We start from the raw sequence: 25,293 nt of genomic DNA, 5'->3' as shown, positions 1-25,293 counted from the left end.
TTTAAATTAGCACTAAGAATTTTGATTAGAGTGCTTCCTTGCAGTAAAGGTTTAGGAGATGTTTAAGCTGGTAGTCTTACTTGTGTGTAGTAGCAGCACCACATCAGACTCACCACAATCTATTTTGGCAATGTAAGTGTGAATAACCACTGTAGAGAAGTTGTAGTTTCTACCAGTCATGTCCAGTGGCAGACACTTAATTCAAAAACAAACTGAAGTGGTAATTATTGAATTCAACATTCCAAGGTAATTTAGTATTACTTGGTCCCAAAGCAAAATCTTTTTTTAAGGCCAACCCCAAGCATTCTAGATAATGGTGTATTTTGTGGCTGGAGTATTGGAGAGAAGGTTTCTATACTAGCTTCTCACACATTTGCATGTCTTCATTAACTTGGTGGCAGTGACTATTTTGACAGATTTCATAGTTCTTACAATAGTACACTGAACTATACTTCATAGATTGACTTCATAATATCTTCCTTGATAACATGGACAGAGGTAGGGTATGGGTAAAAAAACAGGCAGGAATATTACTCATTCAGCAGCTATCCCAGAGTTGAAGCCCCTCACGCTGGTTTTCTTCTTGAGATCTCTCAGCACCTAAAACAGTCCACCTCAGGGGCTACACTCGTGCATAGTGTGATGCCAAGCACACCAAGCCTTTTTACTTTCTGTGGTGAAGCCCTAGGTTCTTTTTCTAATGACCCTTATCCTATCTTTCACTCTTACAGTGAGATATTATAGGAAATAGTCCTCACCATAGCTAGCTTACAGGCCATATTCCTGCTGCTGAGTCCTCCTGCCTCTTTTTAGCACCATCTACCCACTGCAATAAGTTGTGTCAAACGAGGCTTAACCCTGACATCCCCTCCCTGGATTGGGGAAACAACCTGATGCCTTTGGCCTGTAGGAAACTCCTACTCCGTCCCAACTCCAATAGGCTCAGCCCATTGCTAAAATCAACTCCTTACTGTAATTGAATTATTAACTATTAACTATTCTCCCCTATACATACCAAGATGCCTTTTTTCTCCAATAGTCCATTTATTGGTTATTTCTAATCTTGCCATAGAGTCATGGGCCCATAATTCTTGTAATACTTATTTACTTTATTAAAGTCTGCTCCAACTGGAAGACAGGTAAATAGAAATATAGATAGCTAGATAGATAGACAGACAGGGGCGACCCTGGGCATTTTGCCTCCTGAGGCGGCCTTCCTTTTGCCACCCCCTACCCCTCCCCATGGCACTCACCTTTTCAGCGCCAGAGGGGGTCGGGGGCGGTCCATGTCGCACCGGAAGGGGAGGTCCACGTCGCTAGTGCAGAGAGCGCAATTGCGCTCTCTGCACTAGAAGAGCCGAATTTCCAGGTTGAAAAACTGAAATTCGGCTCTTAGTTACCAGGAGCAGCATTTTGCCACCCAAGCAGGAAGAAGATCGCGTGGAAGAACATGTCGTCTGTGAACTCCGTGGACTGGACCTGCGCAGAAGGGTAATTAACAAGTTAGGGGCATTTGCCCAGTGGGACGGGTAGGCCAGGGGGGAGGAGGGAGGGTGGGCAACACACGGGAGGGGGGGAGGGTTTTTGCGCCGACTAGGTTTCCTTCTCCTTTAAAACCAGCAGTAGCACACATCCAGCAGGTGCCCAGTCCTACAGGACACTCTTCCTGTGATCTCGTTATCTCTTGAGCCAACTTACTTCATTTCCTATGTTGGCAGATGACACTAGCAAATTAATCCTTTCCGCTATTCTAGCTGGAGTCTCTGGTTGCTCTTGTAGTGTGAACATCATTTTTTCTCTCTCTCTTCTAGCATAAACTACTACCAGAAGTAGCCTTAACAAACTGAACCCAGTTGACATCTTTCGTCTAGTGTACCAGTGTCCCCAGGGTGTGGCTTGACGGGGATTCCTATACCTTCCCAACGCATGTAGATTCAACCCATGGCTTTTAGTAATTCCTTGCTGTAAAGGACGATATAGAAAGCTGCTTGTATAGAAAGCTGCCTGTATACCTGCTATAGCTGTTTTTGGTCAACGGAACAGAAACTTACCTGTGCAGGGCTCATAAGCAGAAGGTACAATACAAACACAATATCTACAATATCAATTTATTGAGCAGCAGTTGTAAACAGACTATTCCTTAGACAAAATACATCCTTCTTCTGAATTGCCCAAGATAAATAAACAGGATGTTATTAAGCTCATGCCCTGCTGTGAAAATAAATAGATTATAATGGTGCTCTAGGTACATATTTTGCAAGTAAAATCTTTGCAGCTGTCCAAACCTGTCTGTTCCTCAAGCTGTACACTAATGGGTTTAACATTGGAACAACAGCAATATAAAGCAAAGAAAGAAATTTCTCTTGTTCTTGAGAATCCTTCGAATCTGGTTTAATGTAAATCCCTATTGAGGTGCCACAGAACAGCAATACAACTGTTAGATGTGAGGAACAACTGGAAAAAGCTTTGAGTTTAGCAGCTGATGTTTGCAATTTTATGATGGTAGTTATGATGTACACATAGGATGTCAGGATCAGTACAAATGGAAGAATCCCTAAAAAAGGCATTTCAGCTGACATAATTGTTTTTACACATGAGGTGTCACTGCACGAGATCTCCAGCAGCATTTTAAGTTCACAAAAAAAATGATTAACATCTTGTGACTTACAAAATGATAAACCAGATAAAAGCAAAGAGTAGCACATTGCATTAGGAATATACAAAATCCATGCCATTGTCACCAGCAGGACGCACACTCTTGTATTCATGATGATGTAGTAACGTAGAGGAATACAAATAGCCACATAGCGATCATAAGCCATAGTGGCCAATAAGAAAATATCTGTATCAATGCAGAATGCAAACAGAAAAACCTGCGATATACAGCTGGGAAAAGAAATGCTGATGTCCATTGTAATTGTGATGACCATCAGCTTTGGCAGGAAGGCAGAGACAAAGATAATGTCCTGGAATGCCAGGTTGCACAAGAAGAAGTACATGGGGGTGTGCAGCTGGGATACCAGACATACAAGTACAATAATCATCATGTTTCCCAGCACAGTAGTTAGGTAGATCATGAGAAGCCCCATAAAAAGTAAAGGTTGATCTTCCTCAGAGTGGGAAAATGCCAAGAGATAGAAATCTTTCTTGGTTGTAGAATTCATGACAAATTTATTATTTTTCACCTTCTGATAAAAAGGAAAAAATACTTGAACCTCACAAACACACAAGTACTGCACCCAGATCAGAGTAAGTAGGATTTGTTTAGTTGGACATAATGGATGACTAGCTGACAAGACAAGCTGGACTGAGCATTTTCACAGAAGGGGTTGGATTGAGTTTGATAAGAAAAGCTTATCTCCTAATGAAGTTCCAAATTGTTCTATAGTGCAAGATGCAATTCAATGAGAATAATTTATCTCACTGTTCACAAGAAAATATAAATGAAGTCCATGGGAAAAGCTGGAATTAATTAGGAGAAACGTTTTCTGTCCTCAAATTGAATTTCACCCATTCACTTGGTAAACCATAGTATATGTTCTCATGGAACGGAATGTAGCCCTAGGTGGTACAGATGGAGCAGTGGCAAAACCTTGCTGTGAACAGAAGAAAGAATGAACGTCCAGGGCAAATACAGTAGATACTTACATGGGTTGGATGAGTTTTAATCATTAATATTTAGTGTAGAGACATGATTAAGGTATTGGCCCCAATGGTATTTTTTCAAGACTATTACTAAAAAAATTAAACTGTAAAAAAAAAGAATATAATTCTACCCTGCACTGTTTTTTTTCCTGACATAAAGTCAGAAAATTCTTATGGATTATAGCTCAACATGACAAGACCTTGCAAAGGGGCCCCAATCAGTACAATGTTGAACAATATGTGTAATGTTGTTCTAAGCCAATTGCTCCATCAAAGTTAACTGTAGATATCTAAGCAGCAAGCAGAAAGTGATGTTTTGCTATGCTTTTTCAAATGACCCTGCATTTGAATTGGAAATACAGCATTTAAAGGATTTCTATACCTCATTAAGACTATATCTAATCCCAATAGAGTGCAGTGAAGTCTTTAAATAACAATATCCCCAGGTACAGAAGGGAATCAAACAATATAGACTTTTCCATTTTATTTTCACACACAGTTCTTTTCCACATAGATTTAACGTAACAAATAATTGAAATCAGAAATTTTCTATTTTGACCTAACATACAGAGAACAATGTATTCCCAATGGCAGAAATAAAGGCATTCTGTCGTGATTTTTATGGTGTAGTTGTTATTTCTGCATGACAAATAATTCACTCTACCATATAAAATGTTTTTCCTGAACCAACAGATGTATTTTTTAGCTGTAATATTGGCAGCCATCTCAGGTAATTTTGCCGGACCCTGTGCTTTCATTAAGAGCCAACACTACATGATGGAACTGGTTTCAGATAAGCTGTTTCTCCTACTAAATGCAACTGAGATTATTTATTATTGAGTGCGATTTTCATATCTCAACCTAGCAAAGCAGGTGTCAGGAAGCTGGTATCATGTTACCTTCCCACTGTTCTGTTGTTGGGCTGCTATGGGGAAAGGTGATATCACTCCAGCATCTAGTAATATAACTACTGATGCATGGTTCATGGAAGAGGAAATTCAGAAGAGACTAGACTATGTAAAGGCAAACAAAGGTCCGTGACCAGATGGTATTCATTTCAGGGTACTAAACGAGCTTAGCCCCTTGTGTGGCCCTCCACATGAAAGTTTTCCTGCTATGTCTGCTTACCATGTGTAAATTTTGAAAGGTATCATTGCAGAGATTAATTGGCCCCTGCATTGTTTAAACCTCAAATTGAGACTGTAACCACCTGTATTGTTCACACATGTAATCTCCCCTGCATTGTTCACACTTGTATTGTTCACACCACTAAAGCCCTGTACTTTTTTACACCTGAGATCCAGACTGAAAGGGAGTGTGTGCCATACTCTGCCTGCCCTATGCTCCATGTGTGTGCCATACTCTGTCTGCCCTATGCTCCCTGTGTGTGCCATACTCTGCCTGCCCTATGCTCCCTGTGTGCCATACTCTGCCTGCACTATACTCTGCCTGCCCTATGCTTCCTGTGTGCCTTACTCTACCTGTCCTGCTTTGCCTGTGTGTGCCATAATCTGCCTCCCCCATGCTTCTTGTGTGTGCCATACTCTGTCTGTCCTATGCTCCATGTGTGTGCCATACTCTGTCTGTCCTATGCCCCTTGTGTGTGCCATACTCTGCCTGCCCTATGCTCCCTGTGTGTGCCATACTCTTCCTGCCCTACTCTACCTGTGTATGCCTTACTCTGTAGGGACCCCTAAGGTGTTCAATCATGTGGGGCATATGGATTTAAGTGTATGTCTTAATATGACTTAACTTTTTTCACATATGAGTGTAAGTGAGTCCTGCAGTGAGCACCAAACATTTGATTTTAAGGTCTGCTACCACAATTAATGTGGACATGATCTTGTGGTAACATTGGTGTGGTTTATAAACAGGGATGGCTAACACTGGCTTCCATTATCGGTCCTCCACCATGTAGGCCAGAAAAATTCCAGTCCCCGGTACCACAGTAGTTGGAAAATACTGCTCTAGTGATCTCTTTCTCACTAAGCCAATCCACTTGTCCCTACACTGGCAGGGTGACACATAGAAAACCAACCCTTTCCACTATTCTAGTCTGAGTATCTGGTTGCTCTTCTAGTGACCATAATTATATCTCACACTGAAAAGTAGCACTTCCATTATACTTAAATAGACTTTAACTTAGCCTTTTGAGTGCTCCCACAACCCCCCTTTTGTATATTGTATTGTAGCCGGAAGCTGTGGCTGAGCTTCATGTGGTTTGTAGCACCCGTACCCCTCCCTTTAAACCAAAAGTGGTCCTATGCTTTTAAAAATGGGCATTGGTTTGGGCAATCTCTCTCTCTCTCTTAAAAGCCGCATACTGGCGAGGGAGGATTTAGCCCTCAGACTGAAACCAAGGTTCTGGATACACTGACTACAAGTAATGCTACTATGCAGAGAAGTAAAAGACGTTTTATACTATTACCAGAGGTAAACAAGTTAGGGACCACCGTATGGGGTTTACCTTGACGTGGTATGGTGGCTTATCAACTTTATGATCATAACTTTGTAACTAAAAACCCCTGTTTTGTAAACACATGCACTTGCATTTATACTGAATTACTTATGAGACACGGGACCAGGGAATGTGCACTGAAACATAGAACATCCATTATACTTAAATATACTTTAACTTAGCCTTTTGAGTGCTCCCTTTTTGTATATTGCTCTTCTAGTGACCATAATTCTATATCTCATTCAAGAATGCACTATTACAGTAAATAGCCTAACAAATAGCTAGGCTTAGCTTACAAGTCTTATTTAGGAACATCACTGGAAGTCAGTAACAGCAAAGTAGAAGACTCATGGGCACTTGTGTTTTGCCTAAAATATAGGATTACCATTGCAAGTAAAGCTGAACTTCAAAATGATACACACAGTAACAGTAATTGAAGGAAAAGACAGGTACAAGACAGACCACTCAGGATTATAAAGGAGCCCTGTGGTTTTTGAGACCTTTATCACATTTCCAACCTCTGAACACCAGGGTGTTGAGTAACCACTGACTGTGTCTGAGCTGGAAACAAATAACTGACATAAATTATGCAACAAATCATACCAATTGTGCTACTTTGCTATAGGATAAGAACTTTGACTGAAAGTAGTAGAAAGGTTAATGCATGAGTGACCAATGGCAGTGATCAAGGGTGAGAAGTAAGAAGGACTAATCAGTGCTCAGTAAGTAGTAGTGCTAAAATTCAAAGTAAAGGGCTAAATTGTGTAACAAAGAATAAACTTACTGGGCATATTTTAATTTTTACTGCCATCATTAGAATATTAAATAGTGCAATCATATGAACTTGCATCTCCTCTAGCTGTATACAGTATTACTAAGTCTGCTGAGGGCACCTGGGAAACATAAGTATGTATAAATCCTTTGGGTCAAGGAGCCAAGCCAACCCAAACCTAAATGTAAATTATCATTAACCAACCTCTACTGAAATAGCCCCTGCACTGTTGTAGTTCACCATGCTGCCTGGAGATTTACATTTTATGTGTTATCAGATTGTTTTCTGCTGATTTGCCCCCTTTCCTAATGTGTGCTTAGCTTACCCTGTAACTGGAAATTTATAATTATTTTTTTTGTCTTTTAGTGGGCTTTGGGACCCCCTTTTTTCTTTTAAAAATGATCAAATGTGGTGTGGATGTGGACTATGATTTTCCCCATGAAAAACAGTAGTTATTACGAACAGCAAATATGTGCTTCATGCCAACGATACAGCCAACAAGCAATGTCACAGTATAAAAAGAGCCACTCCAAGATTCCTATATAACTACGTAGTACATTTGGGTAGAAAAAGACAATTCTTTGTAAAGTTGAACCTTAACATTCCTGACACCTTTTGCAAAAAAAAGAAATGCCCTTGCTCTTGCTGATGTTTTTCAGACATGACAGCTTCTTTTGTTTGACAATTTCATCCTCCACATGTCTGTGACAAAACAAAACAAAGCAAAGCAAATTCTTACTCTGGAGATGAAAATATATAATATCATGCCAATGCATAAATGTATTCCAATAGCACTTCCTGCACTGTTGCACCAAATGGTTTATAACTGATAACCTTTGCTCTGTGTGTTTAATGTTGTGTAGCCAGCTAAGATTCCTGTTATCTCCAGGGAATTGACCCCATAATGCAAACAAGTATGCGGAAAGAATACCAACAGGCGCAAAAACTGCTGCACAGGTACCTTTATTCAGCGTCACACGACATGTTTTGAGCTTAGTAGCTCTTTTTCAAGTGTATATACACTTGAAAAAGAGCTACTAAGCTTGAAACATGTTGTGTGACGGTGAATAAAGGCACCTGTGCAGCCGTTTTTGCGCCTGTTGGTATTCTTTCCGCATACTTGTTTGCATTACTGGATTTTGCTTTGGATGGAAGCAGGGGTTCAAGATACCTATAAGAATATATCCTAAAGGGTAACTATACCTATTCCCTATATTCAGGGAATTGACCCCCACCTGCGAGGTCAAACAAACTAGAACCCTCTGTAACTCAATTCACATAGTTAGCCCCAAGACCCCCTGCAAGAGCTGTGTGCTGTCTGGACCCTAAATTCAGACTAAACTGGGCATGCTCACCAAATGGTAACCCATTGGCCCAGCAGCATTAGCTGTGATTGGCACCATTAGAACTCAGGGCCAGATTAGTCCCTATAACAGCCCGCCTGGCCAATCATGTGATTGTCCCTTCTGGAAACTGCCAGCTGTTCCCTTTCTGGTTTACAAAGTTGGCTACCAAGAATTCTAAACTGTTGGTCTTTTTATATACATAGAAGATCACAGAGACTACCCAAATGTAACCATCGCAACTGTACCCACTTGTTCCAATGACCAGCAGTAGCAGTGCTCAACCCTGGCATCATGATCAGGCAGAACCGCTAAGTGCCAGCTGTCCACCCTCTAGACTCTGAGGAAAACCTGTAATGTTGAAGTTACCATGCTACAATAAAGAGCTTTGTACCCTAAAGGAGTTGTGTGTGTGTTTCCTACCCTATGGCCATATCCTCGCGCAGCATTGTGCCGTTACACTGTCCAGAACTCAATTCCTATAATCCAGTTTATGAGGGTTAAGCTGCTCATTCTCAAGAGTGATCCAAGTAAAAAAAGAGAATAATCTAAATAAAATGAAGACTACGTTGCTAGATATAGAGGCTAGCCAAAGAAATCCCTACAAGTTAAATTGCAGGAAGTTAAACATAGGTGTAGAAAGAAGCCCTATGTTAGATCTAAGACACAAGATGAACGAGTAGCATTTGCATGCCAAACATGGATTCAAAGTGAAAATGTCCTGAAAATATTGTGCAAACATTGGCACCTCTTAACGTTTCTCCTCTTTTGATGCCTTTCTGTAGGGGATAGATGATTGGTAATAGACTAGTCGGAGCAGAGATGCCATTGCCAAGAGATATATTTTAATTAAAGCTGAACATCTCACCACACAAATGACACACACACAATGATTGTGCCAGTTATTTAGGCCAATGATTGTGTCAGAATCTAAATTCGGACTAAACTGAATTTTGCCCATACGTTTTCACATGAATCATAAAATAATGATTTATTGCGGAATTGAATCTGGCCCTTTACTGTATGTGAGAAACAGTGAGATAATATTTTTACATTGAATTGCATCTGCCATTATGAGAAAAACGGGAACTGAATTAGGAGATAAGTATTAAATTGAGCAGGATCGTATTAGGACTGTGCCCTGTTGTGAACAGAATCATACTTTAATAATGTTTCAGGTACATATCTTTCAAATAATATCTTTGCAGCTGTCCACACCTGCCTATTTCTCAGGCTGTACACTAGTGGATTTAACATTGGAACAACACCAATATAAAGCAATGAAAGAAATTTCTCTTGTTCTTGAGAATTCTCTGAATCTGGTTTAATGTAAATCCCAATACAGGTGCCACATAAGAGCAATACCACTGTTAGATGTGAGGAGCAGCTGGAAAAAGCCTTGAGTCTAGCAGCTGAGGTTTGCAATTTTATAATAGAAGTTATGACATACACATAGGATGTTAAGATCAGTACAAATGGAAGAATCCCTGTAAAAGGTATTTCAACTGACATCAATTGTTTTACATGTGACGTGTCACTGCATGAGATCTCCATGAGTATTTTAAGTTCACAAAAAACATGATTAAGATCTCGTGACTTACAGAATGATAAACCCGATAAAAGCAAAGAGTAGCACGTTGAATTAGGAATATACAAAATCCATGCCACTGTCACCAGCAGGACGCACACTCTTGGATTCATGATGAGGTAGTAACGTAGAGGAATACAAATAGCCACATAGCGATCATAAGCCATAGTGGCCAATAAGAAAATATCTATACTAATGCAGAATGTGAACAGAAAAATCTGTGTTATACAGCTGGGAAAAGAAATGCTGGTGTCGCCTGTGATTGTGATGGACATCAGCTTTGGCAGGAAAGCAGAGACAAAGATAATGTCCTGAACTGCTAAGTTGCACAAGAAGAAGTACATGGGGGTGTGCAGCTGGGATACCAGACATACAAGCACAATAATCATCATGTTCCCCAGCACAGCAGTTAGGTAGATAATTAAAAGTCCTATAAAAAATAAAGGTTGAAATTCCCCAGAGCGGGAAAATGCAAAGAGATGAAAATCTTTCTGGGTTGTGCAATTCATGCCAAATGTCTTCCTTGTTTCTTCTTCTGACAGAAAAAATACTGGAACCTTACAAACACACAGTACTGCACCCAGATCTAAATAGCTAGGATTTATTTAGGTGGACATCTTGGGAACTAGCCATCCCCACCCGTAAAGAAATCACAACAGAAACAACCATTGTAGAATTTTTTTTTTCTCTGTGACGGCTTCTCTCTGGTCAAATTATACTTTTATAAGAAACTCAAAATCAACCAACAAGCTTAAACTCAAACAAATCTCATACATTTTTGTACTTACGAAGACACTCATCTAGACTGAATTGTGGAAAAAATATAAAACTCTAAGTAGTCGCATGAATCAAGGTCTTAGTTTGTGGCAGATGTACAAATGAGTTGTCATTAAAGTGTAGGTTTGCCTAGATTTATACTTCAATAGTCAGATAAATAATGCAGGTCTAATGCATAAAATCTTAATATGAAACATCTTGCACAGGAGCACCATCCAGGGCAATGTTGAATAGGATTTCTAATATTGATGTATTTTAAACCAATTGATCCATTAAAGTCTGCTCCAAGATATTTAAGCTGCAAGTAAAACACAATGTTTCGCTATTCTTTTGCAATTGATCCTGCATTCAAAGAAACAGCATGGGAAATTCAAAATTTAAAGGCTTTCTGAACCTCATAAAGAGAGTATCTAATCCCAACGGAGCTCAGTGAAGTCTGTAAATAAGCACAATCCCCAGGTAGACTTTGTTACCAAAGGAATTCTACATTATAGCTTTTTCCATTTTATTCTGGCACAGTCCTTTTCCATTAAGAATCAACCTTACAAAGAATTACTATAATACAACATATTCTATTTTGTCCCAATTTACGGAGAACAGCAACAGAAGTATGAGATACCAATGGCAGAATGAATAAGATTAATCAGGAATTTAATTAATTAATTACTTTTAGAGCGATATATTATAATTCATCTATATAGCACTTTCAAGCACTTTAATTTCATGAACTAATTTTTCTAATTGATGTAGTAATCTAATTTATTTACTTTTTAGAGCAACGTTGCTACATAATTAATTGGGGAGGGTAGAAACCTCTTTTAAGGGACCTTCCCTTCTGTATAAATTGGTTCTATTCTGGGTAAGATCAAAAAGTGGTTTTAAAGCTATTTAATTGTATGAATGATATTTTACTTTATTACTTTTTTAACCCAATCAATTGTGTTAACATATATATTTGATATAGTGGGACGAACTTAATTTAATGCACTGCACTTTACTATTTATTCTAATTTTCCTGTGATTGTTCAAACGTAGAGGACAATCAGGGGGATTTCACTCGAGTGTGTATATTTACATTTGTAAGTTAATAGGCAATTGAAGAGGGCTACAAGATAGCCTATGTGACTGTTTTAGTTTCATTGATCAAGCTGGGTACTTTTCTTTCTTTTCTTATATTGTGTTTTACTAAGTACTGACTGAGGTCAGAACTCTGCTTGAATCATAAGGATAAAAACATTACAATAAACGAATGGATCTTTGATGTGATTTTGGTCTCCATCTCTAATATAGTTTTAAAAAAAACCTGACTGTATGCAGTGAAATTCTTCCTTCATTTACTGCTGTGGATAGGAATTGTCAGACAGTCCTTAACTGCTCTGCTGGGAAACAATTATATCTATGAACAGCAGGGGGAGCTCTGCCTTAGTTCCCAGCCATGCAGAACTCAAGCAGCTTTGTTTGTTTCCCTGTAGAGTAGTCGGCGACTGTGTAGAGATTTGTATCAGATTTTATTTTTGCCTTTACATCCCCTTTACTGTTTCAAACTTCAGCTGCAGGGACAAAGATCATGGAGCCAGATTTAAACAGATAAACTGGGATTCTATTTGGAGGATTATTTTGCTGCAGCCGCTGGTTCTGCAGAATTGGAGAAAGTTTGTATTAAACAATACAAAAACTATAAAATCCACATTAGATTACATGACAACACAGGACCCAGTGCAGTCTGAATATTCTGATTATTAATCAGTCTTGCTGTATCGGCTTCTGGCAGATATTATTTGACTTGTGCTGTTTTTATAATTTATGACGATCCCTAAGCAGCCCAGACCACACTGAGCATGTGCACAGTCTTGGTCTTGCAAAGATATTTAAAAAGTTACAAGATGGTGACCCCCTATGGCCAACTTTGAAAGCATAAATCATTTGTTTGATTAGGCTTGTGGTGCAGTAAGTTCATGTTTATGTCAAAATACAGCATTTCTAGCCTTATTCTATTTCAGACTTTAATTCCCCTTCAATCTTGGTATCCATGGAGCACATATCTCTTCCTAGAAGGGGCATGTACAATTACAAAACATATATCCTCCTAGGTAGGGTGTGTAAGGTACCCCTCAAATTGTTTTTTTTTTTTGTTTATGATATTATTTATAATTTATAATTCTTTCTAATATGGGAACGTGTAAATCATCACTCATGTTACCCATTTCCTATGGTCCTATGGTTTAGTGAATTCTAGATTTTCCCTTAGAGCCAGATGCAATTAAAAAAAACTGCAGGTTACAGTTTGTTACACTGTTATAGTAGTAAAGTAAAGCCAATCTGGCCTGGTCAGAAAAAATGTAATCTGGTTTATACAGTAGCCTGTAATAACCAGACTAGAAAGAGTAGTAGGGGTTGAGAATTCATAATTAATCAGAAGTGAAAGAATGAAAGAAGAAAGAATTAAGTGCAGGGAATACAAAAAAAACCTTATCTGAAAGCAGGAAGTCAGGTGGAGTTACGGTAACCAAGATTACATTATCCAGGGGTTCTATGTATTTGCTGCACCAGTGAATATATATACATACATTCTGGGACCGAGTAGTGATAATTGTTTTCCCTTTTGCACACTGTAGAAATATCAGTACACAGCAATTCAGGCTAACCCTGATGGACTTTCTGCTACAAGATATTTCTTGTAACCCCTGAATTTTCATATGGCTCGGCATACTGCATGATCGTCCACCAGCACCAAACCCACATGTGATCTTCACCACACAAGTGCCATCATCTTTCCCAAGCGATATAGACATGCAACAAGTCTGCTTTCTCTGACTGTGACATTTATCTCTGGTCTGTATCGACAATCTCCAAAACCAAGAAATCTGCAACTCACAATAATAAAACCAAGCAAATGCAAACATGTGGTAACATCAAAAGAAACATTTGAGGTATGACGGAAGGGCAAACCATAACTGGGGTCCACTAGGATATTTCTCAGAATACCTGTGGCTGGGCCAAGTCTGCCTCTGGGTCTGATGAAATCTGCTTAAACTGCTGAAATCTGAAAGTGGGGCTACTTTGGGTATAGAAGAGTTATGGGACCTAATTTGGAACTTTAGAACTAGTATTGTCACATTGATATAAATTGTACCTGGGCGGATGGAGCAGTTTGTTAACCTGTGTAACCTCCAGATAGTTAAACAATAGTTAAATGATTGTGATAGATAAACGATGGCATGGTTGCTGATTAATTAACATTTTTTTATGAATGTTTAAAAAGGGTTTAAAAAATGTATTAGTGATTAGTGATGGGCGAATTTGTCCTGTTTTGTCCTGTTCTGCTTCGCCTAAAAATTCACAAAGCACAAAAAACGCAAAACACATTGAAGTCAATGGGCATCCAAATAATTTTTCCGCATGACAATTTTTGTGCACGTGACTATTCTAACGTGCGTCCAAATTATATTTGATGTGCCGGATTTTTCATCTGCAAATTTTCGCCACAGTTTCACAAATGTATTCGCTGGCGGTGAAACGCAGAAATTCATAGCAAATCCGCGCCTGGCGAATTTATTTGCCCATCATTAATGAGCACTTAATATTTTTGCATTGATGAACTGTTGTTTCTGAGTCCAGTGCATTCACTAGGATGTAGGACAGTTTGTAGGAGAGAAGTATTAATAACAAAATAATTATGTTTAATTTATTTTTGCTTAGAACCCTCCATTGTAAGAAATTGTTTTTAGCAAGCCAACTACATTCATTGTCAGTGTGTGTATACACTAGGAAACTTTTGAAGTAACATTAGCAAAACTTGCCCCAGTCCAGAATCTCAAAGCTCTCCAGTATAACAACAAATCAGATCTTTACATTCAACTTTCAAACTGCACCAGACTGATCAAAGCTCATGAACTGACTAAGCAAACTCATGTAGTGGCCCGATTATTTCTCTTTAGTCTAGTCTTCCTCTTCAGCAACACACCCGTACCCTATGCACGTATACCCCTAATACCTAATACCCTTTTTCTAATAGATTGTAAGCTCTTTGGGGCAGGAACCTCATCCCAACTGTGTATTGAAAACTCAAAGCACTTTTTTTTACCCATTTTAATATATAAACAATAACAAAACAATAATAACTATACCCTTAGATAAGATTGTGGTGGTTGTGGTGCTACATAAATACATACAATACAATACAATATTGCTCACATTTGCTTTTTAAATATACAGAGGAAGCCAAACAATGGCGAAACATATGTAGGCTGCAGAACACGTTTGGAGAGTGGAGAGTATCGTTTGTCACATTGGATTTGGCAGAAAAAAAAGGGGGAAAAAAAGGCTTTTATATCTTTGGGATATGACAAAGAGGAACGCGCTTCCAACACGCTCTTTGAAAACCACATCTATTTTGATGTCAGAAATCCGGTGGACTGACCAGAGCACTAGAGGCAGATGAGTATAAATCTATGTTATACCAGTACTTACAAATGGTCGCAAATAACTAAAAGGAAAAGCGCATGTAGCGTATCTAAACCTTTGATGTTGACTCTAACACTGCCTACAGCAGAATCGTTACCTTACTTTGTAACACGTGTGAATAAGTGCTTCTGATCTCCCTGAGACTGGAAACTGTTTTGTTTCATTGCCTCACGCTAGAAACAATGTAACCAGTTACACCGGATCTGTGAAATCAGTGCGGCTCACAGGGATTAACACAGAGCTGCAGGCTGTACAAAAGGCCAATACTATAACTCTTTGATTTGGCGTGTCCTATCTCACAAAGCCTGGATAATTTGTTACAATAAGCTCCTCTCTCCTCTTCCGTGTTTGTGTTTTTAACAGATGAATTAAGGATCATTGCCTTTCTATTTATAAACTGGTGAAATGAATTCTGGAACAAACGCTCATGGGAGAAATGGATCTAAACTATGAACTTCCGAATATAAATAATTAAAATATCTGACTTAATTATGAACTTAAGTGATGAACGTATAAATTCAAACAGTGCATTTTAAGTAATCAATTTGCATTATTGAACTATGGAATGGTGAAGGGTAACTTAAACCAAACGGTTAAATAAAAATTTGTTGCATGAATTTATAATTACAGAGTGCAATCTGGGATTCTTTTGTTTTTGTTCTAATGATCTGTATTGTTTAATCTCATGCACCGTCAGCTACTGCTGGCTTTGTTATTATTTTCAATTGCATCTGTGTGCACAGCCACTTAATATCTACATAAATACATACAATACAATACAATATTGCTCACATTTGCTTTTTAAATATACAGACAGTTATAATAGATGTCTATGGGAATATTAAGATATAAATATTATATATAATTCTAATTAAAACAATGAAAAAGGTACTATATGGATTCCTAAGGCTGGTTCTGGGCCATACAGTTGCTATATTCAACTCTTGGGACAGCATCAGCTAAAATCAGGCGATAATGGGGTTCCTGGTACATATTTTGCAAGTAAAATCTTTGCTGCTGACCACACTTGTTGGTTTCTCAGGCTGTATACTAATGGATTTAACATTGGAACAACACCAATATAAAGCAATGAAAAAAATTTTTCTTGTTCCTGAGAATTCTCTGAGTGTGGCTTAATGTAAATCCCAATACAGGTGCCACATAAGAGCAATACCACTGTTAGATGTGAGGAACAGCTGGAAAAAGCCTTGAATCTAGCAGTAGAGGTTTGCAATTTTATAATAGAAGTTATGACATACACATAGGATGTTAAGATCAGTACAAATGGAAGAATCCCTGTAAAAGGCAATTCAGCCGACATCAATTGTTTTACATGTGACGTGTCACTGCATGAGATCTCCAGCAGCATTTTAATATCACAAAAAAAATGATTAATTTCTCGTGACTTACAGAATGATAAACCTGATAAGAGCAAAGAGTAGCACATTGAATTAGGAATATACAAAATCCATGCCATTGTCACCAGCAGGACGCACACTCTTGGATTCATGATGAGGTAGTAACGTAGAGGAATACAAATAGCCACATAGCGGTCATAAGCCATAGCAGCCAACAGGAAAATATCTATACCCATGCAAAATGTAAACAGAAAAACCTGTGTTATACATCTGGGAAAAGAAATGCTGGTGTCTCCTGTAATTGTGATGACCATCAGCTTTGGCAGGAAGGCAGAGACAAAGATAATGTCCTGGAATGCCAGGTTGCACAAGAAGAAGTACATGGGGGTGTGCAGCTGGGATACCAGACATACAAGTACAATAATTATCATGTTTCCCAGCACAGCCGTTAGGTAGATCATCAAAAGCCCCATAAATAGTAAGGGTTGATCTTCCTCAGAGCAGGAAAATGCCAAGAGATGGAAATCTTTCTGGGTTGTACAATTCATGGCAGCATTGTTTCTTTGTCACCTTCTGATAGAAAGAAAAAACATGCTGGAACCTTGAAAACACTCAGTATTGCCCCCAGATCAAAGTAACTAGGATTCATTTAGTTGGGCTTCTTGGGAAACAGCTGATGTCATGCAATGAGACAAGCTGGATTGAGCACGTTATGGTTTCTTTTTTTTCCAGTTTTTATATAAATAGAGGGGGTACAGAAGGAAAATGGGGGGCATCAGGTACACCATACAATAGTTTGTGACATCAAGTAATAATACATAATAGTATATATGACCGTCTACCAATGATATACCATGTGAGAGCAGCCCCTCTAAGACAAACATATCATCTCTATGTAGCTCCTATGGGTTTTCCCTTTAAAATGTAGCAGCTATCCAGTCTTTCCAAATGATGTCAAATTTATTGCTGTGAATGGAAGATGCAGAAGAATCCATAAAAAAGTGTAACTTTAAGATCCACCCTTTGGTCTTGAACCAGAATTTGGCTGTAAAACTTCTACTCTATAGGGGCCAATCATGGACAAGTAGGAGAAGTCACTGCTGGGGCTATAGTATATGAAAACCTTGGTAATAGTTGGCCTTCACAGACCTTTATTTGCCTATGGAACTTATGCAGATACAGTAGATACTTTCATGGGTTGGATGGTATAAAGTATTATATTAATATACAGTAGAGCAATTTTTTTCAGGAATTGGTCCAAATAATACATTTGTTAACTTTACGTGCTGTATGCTGTGTTATACCAGTATTCTTTAAGCAAGTTTTCTCCAGCTGTGAGGAAATAACAACAGAGTCGATATTGTAGGTTATAATTTCTCTGGGGTGGCTGCAGACTGATCAAATTATATATTTATATAAGAACTGAAATGAACTAATAAGCACACACTCACACATTTTTTGTATTTCTGGAGACACTAATCAAGAATTCACTGTGGAAAATTTGCAAAGGTTTTAGCTTGTGGCAGATGTGTAAATGAGATGTTATTTAGGTGTCAGTTGTTATTTTATTAACATGTATTTATATAGCGCCAACATATTGCGTAGCACTGTAAAGTAAATGTGATTAAACAACTAAATCACATGAATTATATGCATAAAACATATGGAGTTACATACATCACAATCAATACCGTTACAAAAGGTGAGGAAGGCCCTGTGCAGAAAGAGCTTACGCTCTAAAGGGAAGGGAGTAATACACAAGGTGTGGGAGTGGGCAAGATTGAATTAGGTGGGTGAGAAATGTGGTATTGTATGTGGTGTTGCATTTGGTAGTTAAGCAAAGTGAGGGTAGGCTTCACAAAAGAAGTGCGTTTTAAGAGATTTCTTGAAAGCAGAAAGGTTGGTAGAAATTTGGACAGACAGTGGGAGAGATTTCTATAGGAGGGGTGCAGCCCTTGCAAAGTCTTGAATGCGAGCATGTGAGGAGGTAATGAGAGAAGAGTTGAGTAGCAGGTCAGTAGAGGAGCGTAGTAAGAGGTTGGGAGAGTATTTAGAGATGAGTTCAAAGATGTAGGGGGGGAGTTTCTGAAGCAAACACAACTGTTGTACCACAATAGTACGTTATATTTTCATTGCTTTAAAATGCTTTCATTTATTTGATGTTACTGTTCCTTTAACCTATCACTCACTCTACTAACTTCTGGCACACCCCCCCTTACCCAACATTCTTAGACTTAGCAGTCTTGGCTTCTTCACTTAGAGGACAACATGAATTTCAGCCAGTATAAGTGATACTACGTAGAGGAGGAAACCCACACGACATGGAGATGATAGAGTTCCATAGGAGGGGTGCAGCCCTTGCAAAGTCTTGAATGCGAGCATGTGAGGAGGTAATGAGAGAAGAGTTGAGTAGCAGGTCAGTAGAGGAGCGTAGTAAGCGGTTGGGAGAGTATTTAGAGATGAGTTCAAAGATGTAGGGTGGGGCAGAGTTATGAAGTGCTTTGAATGTCAGGGTCATTAATTTGAATTTGATTCTGAAAGGTAACGGAAGCCAGTGCAGGGATTGACAGAATTGCGTGGCAGAGGAGGAGCGGTTGCTGAGGTGTATGAGCCTCGCAGCAGTGTTCATTATGGACTGGAGAGGTGACAATCTCTGGAGGGGAAAGCCAATTAAAAGAGAGTTACATTAGTCTAGACGTGATATGACGAGAGAATGGATAAGAATTTTGGCAGCATCTTAGTTTGTCTCGATTCTCAACTCTTGCCCTATATAATCCCCAAAATAGTTTTAATGACTTTTGCCTAGATTCTTACCTCAATAATGATATAAATAGAGGGAATGAAGCAGGTCTATTGTATTATATTAGTATATTAAAATACAATATGTTGAAGGAGCACCATCCAGTAAAATGATGAATAGAATATGTAATGTTGCCAATTGCTCCATAAAGTTTGCTCCAACTCTGTATATATGTAAGCTGCAAGCAGAACGTGATGTTTCCCTATGCTTCTGCAAGAGATCCTGCATTCAAAAAATACAGCATTTAAAGGCTTTCTAATCCTCATTAACAGAGTATCTAATCCCAATAGAGTTCAGTGAAGTCTGTAAATAGCCACTAACCCCAGATACTCTTTGTTACAGAAGGGAATCATACAATATAGATGTTTTTAATTTTGTTTTGATACAGTCCTTTTCTACTAAAAATCAAATTAACCATTAAAAGCATGCAATTTTTTTTATTTTGTCCCAACATATGGTGAATGGTGACAAAAGCATAAATTCCCAATGGCAGAATTATTGGCTTAGAATTCAGCAAACTGCATTGTTGTTCAGAAAACAGTAAGCTTAAAACTAAAGTAAAGAATGAAACGGGACTCATTTTCTAATACTGACCTCGGCGTTAGTAGCCTGTCAATCATGCAAAAAGTATAGTGGAAAATATTACAGCCAACCAAATATGATGCATTAAAGAACAGTTACAATAATAAATGAAAGTGCATTAAATGAATGGCAATATAATGTATCGTTGCCCTGCATTGGTAAAACGGGTGCTTTTGATTCAAAAACACAACTAAAGTTTATATGAACAAGTTGCTGTTGTGCCATGGGGCAGCCATTCAAGCATAGGATACACAGATAGATCAGTTCTGAAGAATCCCTTTATATATTATGGAGCTTAACTGTTATTTGCTGTGTATCCTGTACCTTTTTTATTTTTTTTAGTTTTGAATGGCTGCCCCCCATGGTTACACAACAGTTTGTTTATATAAACTATAGTAGAGTTTCTGAAGCAAACACAACTGTTGTACCACAATAGTACGTTATATTTTCATTGCTTTAAAATGCTTTCATTTATTTGGTGCTACTGTTCCTTTAACCTATCACTCACTGTACTAACTTCTGGCACACCCTCCTTACCCAACATTCTTAGACTTAGCAGTCTTGGCTTCTTCACTTAGAGGACAACATGAATTTCAGCCAGTATAAGTGATACTATGTAGAGGAGGAAACCCACACGACATGGAGATTGATATATAAACTCCTTGCAGACAGTGCCTAAACTAGAATCAAATTCAGGACCCCAGCTTTGAAACACAGAAGTGCCACATGATAAATTTAAGGACCAATAGGCAGTCCTACAATGAGACATGGGACAATTTTTCAGTAATTTTGATGTCCTTGTTTTTTGTAGCTCTTGAGGTAGGGTAGAAAAGATAGAGAAGATGCCTGAAGCATGATAAATTGTACCTCACTGTGAAGGTGGCGAGGCTGTAGAAATCCCTGTCCAGTCCGAAACCTGGTGGCAGATTCCCTTATTACAATTAAGAGGGGCTTTTGAGGTCTTCTTGGACAGGCAAAATATTAAGGGGTTCATTTTTAGATGAAGAGTGGTCTTTTTCTAGTTTTTCTAAGAGCAGTTATGACTAGACTCCTCCTGGATGAATGTGTGTAACTGTGCTTTATTAATTGATCTATTGCTGAATTAATTGTCACATATATATATATATATATATATATATTATATATATATATATATATATTAGGGATGGACCGAATCCACTATTTTGGATTCGGCCGAACCCCCGAATCCTTTGTGAAAGATTCGTCCACATACCGAACCGAATCCAAACCCTAATTTGCATATGCAAATTAGTCGTGGGAAGGGGAAACATTTTTTACTTCCTTGTTTTGTGACAAAAAGTCAGGTGATTTCCCTCCCCACCCCTAATTTGCACATGCAAATTCGGATTCGGTTCGGCCAGGCAGAAGGATTCAGCCGAATCCAAATCCTGCTGAAAAAGGCCGAATCCTGGATTCGGTGCATCCCTAATATATATATATTGTGGTAGTTATTTTTTAGCTATTTATTTATTTGGAATAACAATATATGTGTATATATTTATTATGTCTTAATATGCGCTTACATAAATGACTTTTATCTACCAAAACTCACTATCGTAAGCATGAAAGAGATCCTGTCTTGGTAAACTCCAATATATCTTTTAGGCCAGTGATCCCCAACCAGTGGCACTTGAATAACATGTTGCTCTCTGACCCCTTGGATGTTGTTCGCAGTGGCCTTAAAGCAGGTGCTTAATTTTGAATTACAGGTAAGTTTAGTTGCATAAAAACCACATGTACTGCCAAACAGAGACTCCTGTAGGCTGCCAGTAAACATAGAGACTACCAAAAGCCAATCAGAGGCCACATTTGGTACCCCTGGGAAGTTATAGCATGCTTATGTTGCTTTCCAACTTTTTTTTTTTTACATTTTAATGTGGCTCACAGATAAAATAGTTTGGGCATCCCTGTTCTAGACAAAAGCAGTTTGACTTTTATGATCATTCGGAGATCAAAAACTCTGGCAGAGATGGGTCTGAAAATATATATATATACACTAAAAAAAGTTTCTGTTTCTACTGTGTGACCACTGCCAGCATCCACCTGTGATCTGCACAATATATATATATATTATATATATTAATCTTAAAGGAAAAGTCTTGCAGCACTTGGGGGTGCCAAATGTTAGGCACCCCCAAGTGATTGTAGTTACTTACCTGAAACCTCGAGCTGGTGCTCCAGCAGAAAACTATACCAGCCCGGGGTTATACCAGTGAGCACCCCCAAGTGCTGCAAGCCTTACCTTCTCCTTTAATAAAGTTTAGCTATGAAAAAAGAAACACTAGAGAAAATTTGCTTACAACTATTCTCTCTGACAAAGTTTCACTGCCCCAAGTATGCCAGCATTCATTTGCCGAGACAAAACTTTGCATTTAGATAAGTAAGCATATTTGCCACGAAAAACCTTCTGACAAAGTTGAGCTGACGTTTCCCAAATCGAAAATTAGCCCTTTAATAAATTTGCCCACAGTGTGGAGAACTAAAACAAAAAAATGAACAGGATCTTATGAGACCCATGGGCAGTTGCAAAAAGAACTAGGGGCAAATTCACTAAAGAGCTAATTTCCCCCAAGGAAGCCTTCTCCACACTTCCAGCCACTTCGTCAGCACATACGCTAATTCATCAAAATGGTGAAGGTGTGTCTTGTCAGTCTAGCTGAATTTGTCAGCACAAGCATTTCATAACGAGCTTTCGCTAACGTTCATTTCTGCCTAGTGAAACTTCATTGGTACTCTTATGCTTAGGTGAATTTGAATAGGGTGGGAACATATAGGTTGTATGGACGTCTTTATTAGAGATGTTGGTGCAAATGCTTGAAGTGGTAACTTGTTATTAAAAATGTTCAAGGAAGCAAATGAAACACAAGACAAATGTGGCTTGCCTCTCAAATGGTTAAAAAAATGTATTACAACTTTGAAACACAATCCCACTTTAAAAATGTTATTTGTTTGTTTGTTCTTTTCGGCATACAGGACATAATGACACTGACATAAGATTGAGAAGGTTGTAGCTTCATCTTATTATTTTGCCAGGTCTAACCTGGTGAAGGAAGCTCTGGTGAAAGGGGTGACGTTATGGAAAATTTGAACTTTATTGAATAGTATTGATCGTTTGCCTGAGCGAAAATTCGTCTAGCAAAAGGGAGTAAAACTTTGTTAGAGATGTACTCTTTCTCTAGCGAATTGTCCTGCTCGTCTGTAAATAAATTGGCGATGTCCCTGCAGATTGATTTCTGGCTAATTTTCGCTAGTGACGACTACTTCGCTCTTTAGTGAATTTGACACTTTGAATCAGACTATATAGTGTTCCTGGTACATATTTTGTAAGTAAAACCTTTGCTGCTGACCACACTTGTCGGTTTCTCAGGCTGTACACTAGTGGATTTAACATTGGAACAACACCAATATAAAGCAATGAAAGGAATTTCTCTTCTTCCTGAGAATTTTCTGAGTGTGGCTTAATGTAAATCCCAATACAGGTGCCACATAACAGCAATACCACTGTTAGATGTGAGGAACAGCTGGAAAAAGCCTTGAATCTAGCAGCTGAGGTTCGCAATTTTATAATAGAAGTTATGACATACACATAGGATGTTAAGATCAGTACAAATGGAAGAATCCCTGTAAAAGGTATTTCAGCCGACATCAATTGTTTTATATGTGACGTGTCACTGGATGAGATCTCCAGCAGCATTTTAAGATCACAAAAAAAATGATTCATTTCTCGTGACTTACAGAATGATAAACCTGATAAGAGCAAAGAGAAGCACATTGAATTAGGTATGAACAAGATCCATGCCATTGTCACCAGCAGGACGCACACTCTTGGATTCATGATGAGGTAGTAACGTAGAGGAATACAAATAGCCACATAGCGATCATAAGCCATAGCAGCCAACAGGAAAATATCTATACCCATGCAAAATGTGAACAGAAAAACCTGTGTTATACATCTGGGAAAAGAAATGCTGGTGTCCCCTGTAATTGTGATGACCATCAGCTTTGGCAGGAAGGCAGAGACAGAGATAATGTCCTGGAATGCCAGGTTGCACAAGAAGAAGTACATGGGGGTGTGCAGCTGGGATACCAGACATACAAGTACAATAATCATCATGTTTCCCAGCACAGCAGTTAGGTAGATCATCAAAAGTCCCATAAATAAGAAAGGTAGATCTTCCTCAGAGCAGGAAAATGCCAAGAGATGGAAATCTTTCTGGGTTGTACAATTCATGGCAGCATTGTTTCTTTGTCACCTTCTGATAGAAAGAAAAACATGCTGGAACCTTGCAAACACACAGTATTGCCCCCAGATCAAAGTAACATTTAGTTGGACTTTTTGGGAAATAGCTGATGTCATGCATCAGACAAGCTGGATTGAGCATGTTCTGTTTTTTTATACAGGTTTTATATAAATGGAGGGGGTACAGATCGAAAATGGGGGGCATCAGGTACACCATACAATAGTCTGTGACATCAAGTAATCATACATAATAGTATATATGACCGTCTACCAATGATATACCATGTGAGAGCAGCCCCTCTAAGACAAACATATCATCTCTACAGTATGTAGCTCCTATGGGTTTTCCCTTTAAAATGTAGCAGCTATCCAGTCTTTCCAGATTATGACGTATTTATCAGGTCATCTCCTGCCTAGGACTGAGCACTTTCACATAAGTGGGCACATTTACGAATGTGTGAATTTTCTCTTCATCTAACTTCACCAAAGTTCATCTGACTTTGCCAGGTGTATTTTCACAAAACATCTTATATTTACTAAAAATCGGAAGTTCACTTTTTCAAGAGGAATGTGGTGAATTTGTGGTGAACAAACAGAAGTGGGTAAAATTGGCTAGAGAATTTTGGCTATGCAGAAAATTAGCATGGCAAGGGTGATGATGATGATAGTTGGCCTTCACAGACCTTTATTTGCTTATGGAATCTACACAAAGTCTTCCCTGATACTTCCAGTTCAGATACAGTAGATATTTCCAAGGGTTGGATATTTTTTAAAGTATTATATGAATATACAGTAGAGCAATTTGATTCAGGGATTGGTCCAAATAATATCTTTACCAGACTAATACAACTTTCTCTGTATACAACCAAAATTATTCTTTTTCAGCTGGGCCTGACATGACACTTGCAAGGGATGAGAATGCTAACAACATAGTTCTTCTAGGTTTTATTAACTTGATGTGCTGTGTTATACCAGTATTCTTTAAGCAAGTTTTCTCCAGCTGTGAAGAAATAAAAACAGAGTCGATATTGTAGATTATAATTTCTCTGGGTGGCTGCTGACTGAAATGAACCAATAAGCACATACTCAATAAGAATCATACTGTTTCGTATTTTTGGAGACACTAATCAAGAATTAATTGTGAAAAATATGCAAAGCTCTATATGTCATGTCAATCAAGGTTTTAGCTTGAGGCAGATACGTAAATGAGAGGTTATTAAGGTGTCGGTTTGAGGGGGTTTGTCT

The 25,293-nt window shown here is 38.5% G+C and overlaps 4 protein-coding genes across 4 annotated transcripts; all 4 read right to left on the bottom strand.

The window, feature by feature from the left end:
* Positions 1 to 2,228: 2,228 nt before the first annotated feature.
* LOC108710344 (olfactory receptor 1-like) lies at positions 2,229 to 3,164 on the bottom strand. The gene has a single exon (XM_018251481.1). It carries the CDS (start codon positions 3,162 to 3,164, stop codon positions 2,229 to 2,231), a length of 936 nt encoding a protein of 311 aa, XP_018106970.1.
* A 6,182-nt stretch (positions 3,165 to 9,346) lies between these two features.
* LOC121401267 (olfactory receptor 1-like) lies at positions 9,347 to 10,315 on the bottom strand. The gene has a single exon (XM_041585613.1). The coding sequence runs from the start codon at positions 10,313 to 10,315 to the stop codon at positions 9,347 to 9,349; it is 969 nt and encodes a 322-aa protein (XP_041441547.1).
* A 5,687-nt stretch (positions 10,316 to 16,002) lies between these two features.
* On the bottom strand, positions 16,003 to 16,953 carry LOC108710343 (olfactory receptor 1-like). Its single transcript, XM_018251480.1, has one exon. It carries the CDS (start codon positions 16,951 to 16,953, stop codon positions 16,003 to 16,005), a length of 951 nt encoding a protein of 316 aa, XP_018106969.1.
* A 731-nt stretch (positions 16,954 to 17,684) lies between these two features.
* On the bottom strand, positions 17,685 to 24,039 carry LOC108710342 (olfactory receptor 1). The gene is made up of 2 exons (XM_018251479.1): positions 23,070 to 24,039; positions 17,685 to 17,737 (listed from the first exon to the last, which is right to left on the bottom strand). The coding sequence occupies exons 1-2, from the start codon at positions 24,037 to 24,039 to the stop codon at positions 17,685 to 17,687; spliced, it is 1,023 nt and encodes a 340-aa protein (XP_018106968.1).
* Between the last annotated feature and the right edge of the window lie 1,254 nt (positions 24,040 to 25,293).

Source organism: Xenopus laevis, chromosome 3L (genome assembly GCF_017654675.1).
Source record: "Xenopus laevis strain J_2021 chromosome 3L, Xenopus_laevis_v10.1, whole genome shotgun sequence".
Lineage (NCBI taxonomy): Eukaryota > Metazoa > Chordata > Amphibia > Anura > Pipidae > Xenopus > Xenopus laevis.
This window is presented reverse-complemented; position numbering and strand designations above follow the sequence as displayed.